Source organism: Vulpes vulpes, chromosome 16, assembly GCF_048418805.1.
Source record: "Vulpes vulpes isolate BD-2025 chromosome 16, VulVul3, whole genome shotgun sequence".
In the NCBI taxonomy this organism is placed as follows: Eukaryota; Metazoa; Chordata; class Mammalia; order Carnivora; family Canidae; genus Vulpes; species Vulpes vulpes.
In genome coordinates this window covers 61,847,475-61,860,016 of record NC_132795.1, presented here as the reverse complement: position 1 = coordinate 61,860,016, position 12,542 = coordinate 61,847,475, and the positions used below count along the sequence as shown (strand labels likewise).

The window sequence follows — 12,542 nt, the reverse complement described above, 5'->3', positions numbered from 1 at the left end:
AGCAATTTCCCATATTCCCTTATCCCCTCTTTGTGATTTTTTAATGAACTTAAAAACTATATACATATATAATATATAATTATATAAATATAATTTATTTATAAATAAATATATACATATTTGTATATGCAGAGAGTATCTCTGGAATACCTAAGAAATTAATAAATAATGATTAATAACATTGGTTGCCCTCTGGGGAGGTAAATTGCCTGGCTGGGGGATTAAGAATAAGAGGAAGATTTTTCACTATCTACCTCTCTGAACATTTCTGTTTTGAAATTTTTTAACATAGTTATTTTTAAAAATGAAAGTGTTTCTAACAAGTAAAGCAAGATGCCTGTGGTCAATATGACCAAGAGGCAATGCCAAATTAGGAGAGGTGATGGGTAATGTAAACTTTTCTAGAATAGAGACCAAGTTTTCTCTGTGACTCGTGTACCTCAGAATGTCTACTACTGTTCATTGTACACAGTCAATGCTCAGCCAGGTATTAAGTTGGCCACCATATGCTTTTTCCCAAAAAGCTACTGTAGCATTAAAAGATTTTTTTTGAGAACTCTATCATTTGAAATATTATTTTTTATTAACTATTTCCTTGTCTAAGTGTACATATTCTTACACAGTTGCCACAATTATATACATTCTTTTGCATCCTTTTCCCTCATCCTCCCTATCTTTGCAATATTTTTAATAATTAAAATATGAATGCCTGTATAATATTTCTTCTTCTGATGTCTCATCATTACTCAAATAATTCCCTAATTATTGGGTATTTGGCATTTTGCAAGAATTGAATTGGCTTGTAGAAAGTCAGCGGATTTCACCAGAGCACCCTATGCTTGCTTCCCTTGTCATGGAAATTTTAAATTGTGGGATATCCACAGGGTGCATTAGGCTGCTATCAAAAATGAAGATTTAATGTGAAAATATGCCTGTGATATCTTTAAAGATGTCATAATATACAAGCTCATTTGTGTTTAAAGACATAATGTTTATAAATGTTTCTGTTTTCCAGTGAATAGGGAAGGAGATGATTCTGCCCCTGGCCCTTTACATCTCACCTGTGCTGGCTTGAGCACTAAGGTATTGCCTGCTGCCAAACACGCAGCGCTCTTCCATGCCAGCATCATCAGCGGGTAATTCCAGGGGATGATAATGGCACAGACACTGCAAGGGTAGAAAGACAACATCCTTAGTTGTCCCCAAACAACACAACTCACACAAGTCACCCAAGGTGCTCTCCTTGTCTTACCCAAGTGGCTCCTTCTTGGTGAAGGTCAGATTGCGATTTGGACGGGCTTGGTTGATTGGAATGGTAGAGCCCTAAAAAGTAAAAAAGGTTGATACTTAATTTACTAATTTAAATGAATAAATCTAATCTCAAGGAATCTATTTTCTGTCTGCCTCTCTTAATTTTTCTTAACTGGTATGAAAAGTCAGTGTTCAATTTATAAGAAAAAAGGAATTGTTATCTCTTTATGGAGAGAGTAAGACACAGAAGAATAATGTCTATCTATCTATGAATGTATCTCTATATACTAAACACAGCAATTTAAAAAAATATATTTTATTTATTTATTTGAGAGAGAGCACGAGTGGGAGGGGAGGGGCATAGGGAGAGGGAGAGGCAGACTCCCCACTGAGTAGGGAGCCTGTGGCAGGACTTGAACCCAGGACCTTGAGATCATGACCTGAGCCAAAGGCAAATGCCCCATTAACTGAGCCACCCAGGTACCTCCATATACTAAACATAATTGTAATTTAGTTACCTCCATTCCTAATTTCTTGGCATGGCAGAGAATGTTAGTTGCCTGCCCACTTCCCATTCTTCCCTCTGCTCTTAGTAACAAAAACCCTATCATAGTGACAGCCATGTACCCAGATAAAATTCTGTTTTCCAGTTTCCAGAGCAGATAGGGATGGTCAATGGAAGACGTAAACACAAGGCGTTAATAGGGGAGTGCTCTCTGCAGGAGGCTGACTCAGCTCTGACACATGCTCTTTTACCATAAACCCCCATGGTCTCTTCAGCCTTCTTCCTGCTCAGAATGTCCCTGAAATGGCTAATAACTGCAGTGGTTATCATGAGGCCATGACACAGCCTCAAGTGCAGAGATCACACGGTACTAAGGATGGCCTGGTAGAGAGGGAGGAGAACTGCATGTCATATACTAGCCCTGACTACTTGCCTTCGTGCTCCTTGAAAACGAAGTAAAACAAAGTTCCTACTTGAATTTGTTACATGCAGCCAAACTTAATCCCAACTAATTCACAATAGTAGTCTTTAATTGAAGTTATTCATTTGTTTCCCCACATACAATAGTATTGCTGTTACTAATTACAAGTGTCTGTCTCTTACCTGAAATCCTTGGGGCCAAGTGTGTTTTAGGATTCAGAATTATTCAAACTATAGAAACATAATGTAACACATATACCTTATATTATCTATGACCCCAGTAGGGTCTGGAGCAGTTCCTCATAATCAAAGACATGATTATAGGAATATTTATTTAATGAAACATATGAATATTCCCTCTAAGTGATATAAATACAAACTATAAATAGGTTCATAGTAGTTCAGGCCAGTTTTTGGCAATAAATAAGTTTGAATCACCCAAACCAATTAATTTTCAGGTTTTGGAGCTCTTTAGATCTCATAATTGAAGATAAAGGATGGACCTGAACCACCATTACTAAATTCTTACATCTTTATGACTTTGTGACTGAATAATAATGAAGCTTCTATTGATGTGCAAGCCCTCATCTGTTGCAGACTTGTTGCCAAGCCTCACTCCATAACTTGCAGGGTTTATATTATTGTAATCATGTTACAGAGGAGAAAAGTAAGGTTTAGAGACATAAAATAACTTTAACATTAGCTGGTAACTGACAAAGCTAACACTTGAACCCAGGTCTGACTATATCAATAGTGGTGACAGTAACTCGTTCAAATAAAATATTGTTTCCCAGTCTTCTTAGCAGACAGAGAAGGCCAATGGGAGATATAAGTACAAGGGAGGGTGGGATTGATGTTTAAAGCCCTTTTGTCTTTCTCTCCCTTCCCCACTTCCTCCTTCCTGCTGTTGGGAGCATGGCTGTGATGGCTGGTATCACAGTGATTATCATGAGTCTATGAGCCGCATGCATGCTTGTCTTTATCATAAACCTTACCGTTACCTCTTGCGTATACCCAATGCTTTGGTCAAGTTTAATTGCCACTTATCATCAACACACTTTTGCTATTTACTTTCTTATAGAAAAAGAGAAATGAAATATTTATTGTATCCGTGTCTTAGAAAAGTTATTTTTCTTATACCCAGCCTACTTAGATCATGTATGCTAGCTGTCTGGTGTCTGTAGGCATTTGAGTTTTCAATCTCTTCGTGATACTCTATATGTCCAGAAGACGATTAGATGCCTTTAGAGATATTATAGTAAAATATAAAAAATATCATTAGACTTCAGAAAATCTTGAGTTTAAATCCTAGGCTCTATAGTTTACTTACTAACGATGTGACCATTTACAAGTCATTCACTGTCCTCCAGAGTCTGTTTCCTTACCTGCAATAAGGGATAACAGCTATCTATCTACCATGGATGATTGTTAGAAAGATGAGATAAGAAAACCTAATAGATAACTCTAAAACAATGCCTTTCCGAACTATTAAATGTTCGGCCCTTTTCTTTCTGGGATGATCTCCACGGAGACAAATAACATTTGTACCTTACCTGAATTTTGTCACACCAGCCAGCAAAATATCTGAATGTTTGCACAGACATTCCGATGTGAGTCTTCAGAGCCAGGGTATAGACAGCGCCCGAATCAAGGGCTTCAATGGTTGCCAGTTCTTCCTGGTTCTCTTCCAGGAGGTCTGCAAGTCTGTACGATCAGTGAAAGAAATTCATTCAGCAAATATTGATTGAGCTCTTATTATGTATAAGGCACCATCCTAAGGGCTGAGAGAATTCAGAGGTGAACACACATGGATGAGGTCTCTCCCCTCATAAAGAATGTGGCCTAGCAGGGAAGATGTTAAATCGTTTCACAAATAATTTGTTCCAAGAATTACAAAAAGAAGTGTCGGTAGCCTGTACCATTTGCCTCTTAAATATATCAGAAGTAGAAAGGTGACTGAACCACAGTAATCTAGGAAGATTGGGGCACCTAGGTGGCTCAGTGGTTGAGTGTCTGTCTTCGGCTCAGGGTGTGACCCTGGGGTCCTGAGATTGAGTCTTGCATCGGGCTCCCTGCATGGAGCCTGCTTCTCCCTCTGCCTGTGTCTCTGCTTCTCTCTGTGTCTCTCATGAACAAATAAATAAAATCTAAAAAAACCCCAAACAACTGAGGGGATCAATGACAGAAAACAGTAGCAATGTGGCCAATTTATGAATATACAGGGAGATGTTAGAGAGTGCAATCCATGAGAATCCAGAATATGAGGATTTCTGGTTGGTACAGAAATGTTTCCAGCACTAACTGAAGAGGACAAGATAGAAAAACATGGGGTGAATTACAGATATCACAATGAATTTCTGTTAGGTGTCTAGATTCTGTGGCAAGATGAGTTGAGGATGGTCTAATGGCTCTGAAATAGTCAAAATTCATCTTTTGTGTTCCCTTCAACCACTGGTTTTCTTTCCATCCTTTAGTGGTTCTGTGAGTAAGTTCCAATCTAAAGTTGGGCTCAAAATCCCGCTTCCTCAATGTTTCTTCCAGATCCTGCTCTAAGTGATATTTTGGCCAGGCCAGCGTTTGGCTCTGGGTAAGCAGAAAAGTGAATTTATGATTGAATTTAATTAGTTTTGGCATATGCAGTTACTGATTTATAATACTCTTTCCAGGCCTTACTATTTTTCTTCCTCATTCTGACTCCCTACAAGTCATGTAGATTTAAAATTTGTCTTTTTTTAAAAATTTTTTTAAGTTAAATTCAATTAGCCAAGATATAGTACATCATTGGTTTCAGATGTAGTTTTCAATAATTCATCAGTTGCCCATCCATCACATGCCCTCCTTAATTTCTGTCACCCAGTAATCCTGTCCCTCTACCCCCCTTCTCTCCAGCAACCCTTAGTTTGTTTCCCAGAGTTAAGAGTCTCTCCTGGTTTGTCTCCCTCTCTGACTTTTTTCCCCATTCAGTTTTCCCTCCTTCCCTTATGGTTCTCTGTGCTATTTATTATATTCTGCCTGAGAAACCATATGGTAATTGTCTTTCTTCGGTTGACTTTGTCTTTGAAAACAACAAAGAATATTCCCCATTTGCTGTCGTAAATCCATCCTCCACACTGCTCTGTGACCTGGGAGGATGACCTTTATAGGCCAGATCACCTGGCTTTCCTGCTCTGTCACTGGGCCTGACTAATGAGAAAGAAAGTGATTGGGGATTCCATTCTCCAGCATCTTCACAGATGGGCTGTGATTCAGCAGCTGCTGCGTCCCTTCACCAAAAACCCTGGAGTGAGGTCTTCTACGGCTACAGATCTTGCCAGATTCTAGTAGTCTCTTCCTCTGTCCCAGACCTTGGAGTAGTAACAGCTTCCTCCTGCTGCTGCCCCTAACTGGGTACCTCATTATCCCTCATCCTTGCCCACGTCTTTGTAAATGGTTCTTAATTGAACTTTTTTTCCTGCTGTTACAAAGAATATTACAAAAATCAGGAACTCATATATATGGAACTTTATATGATGTTAATAACAGAAAACATATAATAGGTGGATACTAGAATATTTTTGGGAAATGTTAAAAATCTTGGCAATGTTAGCCAACATCCCAAGGTAGTAGTTCTGTGTTTTTAAAAACCACACCTGTACATCAATCTTCCTCTTTCTCTTGCATTCATTCTTCCCCATTCACCTTTTTCAAAGGCATCTTTTGCTGCTGCTACTGCTTTATCAACATCCACCAAAGAAGCATAGGATACTTTGCATATTGTCTGTTTCAAGAGAAGAAAAAATAGGATATGAGTTGTTTAAATACAGATATACAAATATGCCTCTTGAAATTAATATTATATTAATAGGAAAAATAGAGTATTACTTATAAAACCCAACGAATTTATGATGGAAAATCAATACATTCAGTAATATAGCAAAGAAAAATTTTAACATGGAAATCATTAGACTGAAAGTTTGGACTTCTCATGTCATACTACGTTTAGGAAGCATATATCTATCTCTTCTAACACCTTACAGAAGCTGAATTTCTTGCCATGAGATTGCAAAGTCTAAAAATTATTTTCTGCATATAGTTTTATTGGAGATATGCCTCTGATATGTATAGGTATAGTTGTACATCTAAATTCATCATAAATATTCACTCAATAAAATAGTTTATTACAGTTAGCAGCCAGTACTAGAATTGAATAGTTGGAAGAAATACATGGAGTGCATTTATAATAAGTGCTCAGAGGCAAAGTGATAGAATAAAGTAACTTATTAAGACTGTAGGTTTTACAACTGTATAAATTCAAAATTCATGACCAGTGGTCACTGTGCACACTAAGTAATTACTCACAGATCCATCTGTTGGGTTGATAGTATCATAGGTCTTTCCATCATTAGCATCTGTGAACTGTCCATTTATGAAACATTGATATGGCATTTTCACGGTCATTTCATTGACCTCCTTTGAAACCTAAAATAGAGAATTATATTAACAGATTCAGTGGATTTCTCTGCTTACCCATTTGATAACAATTAGCAATAAAGAGGTTGACAGGAGAAGTTATGTCAATAGGATTCTAGTTCCTAGTTTCTGGAAGATGTAAGCTTATGTAAGATTTGGGCCTCATGATGCTCAGATTGGCCACTGAGCCAGGAGGCCAGCATCTGTGATAACCAAAGTACTCTAAGGCTGGGCCTTATCAATACTTCAGATTTTCTACAGAAATAAAATAGAACTCAAAAGACCTCCAGATAATGGAAATGGCACCATCTAGTGGCAACATCTATGGAGCACAGCCATTGCATTCATTTGAAACCTTGAAATTGCCTTTGTGAATTAGGTTGCCTTTTACACTGGTACCATTTTAAGTTTTCCTTCCTTAAGTTCCTCCTCATTTTCACTTTCTCTTTCTCTTACAAATGTGTTGCCTAAATTGTATTCTCTACTGTTACCTAGTGAGTGAATTTAGATTAGTCCATTAACTACTATGAACTTCAGTTTTTTCAACAATAAAAAGTGGAGGGGTGCCTGGGTGGCTCAGTAGGTTAAGCGACTGACTCTTGTTTTCAGCTCAGGTCATGATATCAGGGTTGTAGGATCAGGCCCAGTTGGGCAACCTGCTCAACAGGGTGTCTGATTGAGACTCTCTCCATCTCCCTCTACCCCTTCCTCCATCTGCTTTCTCTCTCAAATAAATAAAGTCTTAAAAAAATAATAAAAAGAGAATGTTACCTGCCTCATACAGTTATTACATGGAATAACTGAGGAAACATATTGAAAAAGCATTATTAGAATAAAATTTCATATCAATGTAAGATATACAGAGTCAATGTAATGATTTAAAAATAATTTCATATAGAGAAACTGATCATGTTTAAAAAAGAAATAGAAAAATATCAAGAGGACATCAGTCTTATCCTACAGATAAGAAATATTTCTATGAAATATTTCCATTCTGGGACACCTGGGTGGCTCAGTGGTTGAGCATCTGCCTTTGGCTCAGGGCATGATCCCAGGGTCCTAGGTTCAAGTCCTCCATTGGGCTCCCTGCAGGGAGCTTCTCCCTCTGCCTGTGTCTCTGCCTCTCTGTGTGTCTCTTATGAATAAACAAATACAATCATTAAAAAAGAAATATTTCCATTCTACTTATGTAGGACTTAATGAAGGAATCTCATCTGACTTGACGTGTCTAGTCTCCGTAAACTCATCATTCTGAAAATATGCTAAGTGTCTTCCATGTACCATCTAATTTGATTCTTCCAACAATCCTATGAGGTATATATCATTATTGTCTCATTTAACATATGAGGAAGCCAAGGCTTAGAGAATTTAAGTGACTTGCCATAGGTTGCACGGCTGATAAGTAATGCTATGTGGGTTCAACTTTAGGTGGGTCTGACACCCAAATTCATGTTCTTAACCAGATGATGCTAAACTGCTTCCCAAATTTACCTAAATTTTATTAAAAACAAATGGATGAGAAGCATTTCTGGCATAATAGACCAGACACCACTAAAAATCTACTCCTTCATAAAAGCCACAAGAATGTTAGAAAATATCGTCAAAAATCATTCTTCTCAGGACTCTGGAGATTAACCAAAAGCTTGAGAATCCAGTTATTCAAGAAAAATTCAAGAAAAACAGTGGAATCTCTGTAAGAACAGTGAGTTCTGTGGTATATTAATTGTCCTACTCTTTCCTATCTGTCTCTTGACAGTGTAGCAGTAACTTGAAAACCAACATCCTTACAACCAGCAGCCTATTAGCCACCAATAGGGGGCACATGGCTCCCCAGAAGCTCCCTAGAGGCCTTATCTCCACAGAGCTCCCCAATGCCAAGCTCTATACTCCGTGTCTTTCTTTACTTAACCTAACTCAGAGCTTGCTCTGCACAAATTACCTGAGTCCTCAGTAGACTCTGAGAGACTTATCAGTACAAGAAATTTAAGGAAATCTATGTCTGATCATCAGCTGATGACCAAACCAAGTAGAGACTTCAGTGGTGGCAAACAACAAAGAATACAGGCCTTACAGGATTAGCCCAAGAAACTCACTAAAGAGAGAAAAACCAACAACAACCAGCAACAACAATAATCCCAGTGAAGGGAGAGGTCTTATTCCCAGAGTTGCCACATTATGAAACGGATGGTTTTCAACAAAAGATTGCAAGATACATGAAGAAACACGAAAGAATAGAGTGGCCAATATATAGGACCAAAAAAAAACCAAACCAGTCAATAGAAACCATCCTGGAAAAGACTTAGCACTGGATTTATTAGAGAAATATTTAAATAATTGCTTTTGTAAATATGTACCAATAACTAAAAGAAATGATGTCTAAAACATTAAAGGAACATAAAAGAATGATGTCTCACCAAATAGAGAATATCAATAAAGAGATATGAATTATAAGAAAAGAACCAAAGAGAAATTCTGGAGCTGAAATGTGCAAGAAATGAAACTTCACAAATTCACCATAGGGGCTCAATAGTAGATTCAAGCAAACAGAATAAAGAACTAGCAAACTAGACAATAGGTCAATAGATACTATCCAGTCTGAAAACAGGAAGGAAAAAGGAGAGGAGAAGAGGAAAGCAGCAGGAAGAATATTTGAAGAAATAGTAAACAAAATTGTCCCAAATTTGATGAAGAACATTAAACCATACAACCAAGAAGCTCAACAAACCTAGGTAGGATAAAAGAGATCCATTCTAGAAGCATCATAATAAAATGGTCAAAAGCCAAAGATAATGAGGGAATCTTGAAAGGGACAGGAGAGAAGCAACCCATCACAGAAAATGGATCCTCAATAAAATTAACAGATGACTGATGCTCAGAAACCATGGAGGCCAGAAGGCAATAGATTGACACATTCAAAGTGCTGAAAGAAAAAGACTGTGGGGACGCTTGGGTGGTTCAGTGGTTGAGCATCTGCCTTCAGCTCAGGGCATGATCCCACGGTCCTGGGATTGAGTCCCACATCAGGCTCCCTGCATGGAGCCTGCTTTTCCCTCTGCCTATGTCTCTGCCTGCCTCTCTCTGTGTGTCTCTCATGAATAAATAAATAAAATCTTTGAAAAAAGAGAGAGAGAAAAAGACTGTGAGCCAAAAATTCCATATACAGCAAAAGCACTCTCCAAAAACAAAGGAGAAATTCAGTCATTCCCAAATGAACAGACTGAGAGAATTCCTTGCTAGCACACTGCCCTTCAAAAAGTACTAAAAGGTGTCCTTCAGGTTGAAACAAAAGGACTCTAGACAGAACGTGAATCTACAGGAAGAAATAAAGCACCTGATAAAAGTAAATACAGAAGTAAGTATACATGTATTTTTGTTTTTAACTCTTCTCATGATTTAAAAGACAACTGCATGAAACAATAATTGTAAAACTATGTTGGTGGGCTTACAATGTATAAAGATGTAATTTATATGACAACAATATCACAAATGAGGGGATAGGGAGCAGAACTAAATTACCGCAAAGTTTTTCTACACTATTGTTATTAGGTTGACATGAATCTGAACTGAACTGGAATGTTCAAACAAAAGTGTTCATTGTAATCCTCAAGGCAACCACTAAGCAACTAACTAAAAATATATAGTGAAAGAAATAATAAGGGATCAAAATGGCATACTAGACTATACTTAATACAAACAAAATGCAGTAAAGGAAAAATAGAGGAGCAAAAAAGGTCAAGAGAAGACATATACAGGCATACCTCAGAGACATTGCAGGCTCAGTTCCAGACTACCTCAATAAAGAGAATATTGCAATAAAGCAAGCCAAATGAACTTATTGGTTTCCAGTGCATATAAAAGCCATGTTTACACTATACTATTTTATACACTAGTTTATTAAGTATGCAATATCATTATGTCTAAAAAAATCAATGTATATATTTTAATTAATAATACTTTATCAACTATACTTCAATTAAAAAATAAATACTTGATTATAAAAAAAATGGTAACCATCATCTGAACTTTGAGTGGGTCATAATCACTGATCACAGATTAACACTGATCACAGACTATAGCAAATATAATAGCAATGAAAAAGTTTGAAATATTGTGGGAATTACCAAAATGTGATATAGAGACATGATATGAGCAAATGCTGTTGGAAAGATGGTGCCAATTGACTTACTCAACACAAGACTGCCACAAACCTTTAATTTGTGAAAAATGCACTACATATGAAGCACAGTAAAGCAAAAAGCAATAAAGCAAGGTATGCCTGTAAGAGCACAGTGAGAAAGAATAGATAAATTAAACTGAATCAAATAATAAACTTTTATGTGTCAAAGGATACTGTCAAAGAAGTGAAAATAAAGCCCACAGAATGGGAGAAAATGTATACAAATCATGTATCTGATTAAGGTCTAGTATCCGAAGTACACAAAAGCCCCTTACAATTCCACATCAAAAAGACATATATTCCAATTAAAAAACAAGCAAAGGATTTGGATGGACATTTTCCCAAAAAAGATATACAAGTGGCCAATAAGCACATGAAAAGATGCTCATTGTTAGTCACCAGGGAAACGTAAATCAAAGCCACAGTGAGATACCATTTCACACCTAAAAAAGGCAAGACAGGGACACCTGGGTGGTTTGGTGGTTGAGCGTCTGCCTTTGGCTCAGGGTGTGTCCCTGGGGTCCTGGGATCAAGTCCTACATTGGGCTCCCCGCAGGGAGCCTGCTTCTCCCTCTGCCTGTGTCTTTGCCTCTCTCACTGTGTTTCTCACGAATAAATAAATAAAATCTTTTAAAAAGAATAAAATAGGCAAGACAGACAACAGCAAATGCTGGTGAGGACATGGAGAAATTAGAATCTTTCTACACTGCTAGTAGGATTGCAAAATGGCATAACCACTTTGGCAAACAGATTGGCAGTTCCTCAAACAGTTAAACAGAGTTTAACTATATGACTTCATCAATTGCTTTTCTAGATATCTATCCCAGAGAACTGAAAACATGTGTTCACACAAAAGCTGACACACGAATTTTCATAGCACCATTATTTAGAACAGCCAAAGAGTGAAAACAACCCAAGTGTCCATTCACTGAGGAATGAATAAACAAAATGTGGTATATCCATAGCACGGAATACTATCTGGCCAGGAAAAGAGTAAAGAGCTGAACACACATTACAGCGTGGATGAGCCTTGACCACATGGTGCTCAGTGAAAGAAGCCAAATGCAAAAGGCCACAAATGGTATAATTCCATGTATATGAAATATCTATACAAATAACAAAAAATGATATAATTATTATACCAATAGACAAATCTGCGGAGACAAAAAGGAGATTAGTGGTTTCTGGGGGCCAGGAGTAGGGGGAAGAGACCAGAGCATTACTGTTAGTAGATACAGGGTTCCTTTTTGGGTGACAAAAATGTTCCATAATCAGCAGTGATGGTTGCACAACTCTGTAAATATACTTAAAACCACTGACCTGGGACACCTGGATGGCTCAGTCAGTTAAGCGTCTGCCTTTGGCTCAGGCCATGATTCTGGGGTCCTTGGATCAAGCCCCATGTTGGGCTCCCTGCTCTACAGGGAGTCTGCTTCTCCCTCTGCCTCTGCCTCTGTTCATATTTCCCCCACCCACTCTCTCTCTCTCAAATAAATAAACAAAATCTTAAAAATAAAAGAAGTTTCTAAAACAAATAAAAAAATAAAACCATTGAACTATACATTTTACAAGAGTGAATTTTGGGGTGCCTGGGTGGCTCAGTTGATTAAGCACCTATTTTTTATTTCAGCTCAGGTTGTGATCTTAGGGTCCTGGGATTGAGCCTCATGTCAGGCTCCACACTCACAGGGAGTCTGCTTGGGATTCTCTCTCTCCCCCTGCTCCTGCCTCTCCCCTCCT

The 12,542-nt window shown here is 37.8% G+C and overlaps 1 protein-coding gene across 6 annotated transcripts in view; it reads right to left on the bottom strand.

The window, feature by feature from the left end:
* The window catches only part of ALDH1L2 (aldehyde dehydrogenase 1 family member L2), a 63,652-nt gene that overhangs the window by 19,345 nt on the left and 31,765 nt on the right, over positions 1–12,542 (bottom strand). For all 6 annotated transcript variants that reach the window (XM_072742626.1, XM_072742627.1, XM_072742625.1 and 3 more), the window contains 5 exons: positions 6,515–6,634; positions 5,806–5,933; positions 3,730–3,880; positions 1,253–1,323; positions 1,062–1,167 (listed from right to left, as the gene is read on the bottom strand). In XM_072742626.1, the coding sequence (XP_072598727.1) occupies positions 1,062–1,167; positions 1,253–1,323; positions 3,730–3,880; positions 5,806–5,933; positions 6,515–6,634 (576 nt within the window). The remainder of the gene's footprint in view (positions 1–1,061; positions 1,168–1,252; positions 1,324–3,729; positions 3,881–5,805; positions 5,934–6,514; positions 6,635–12,542) is intronic.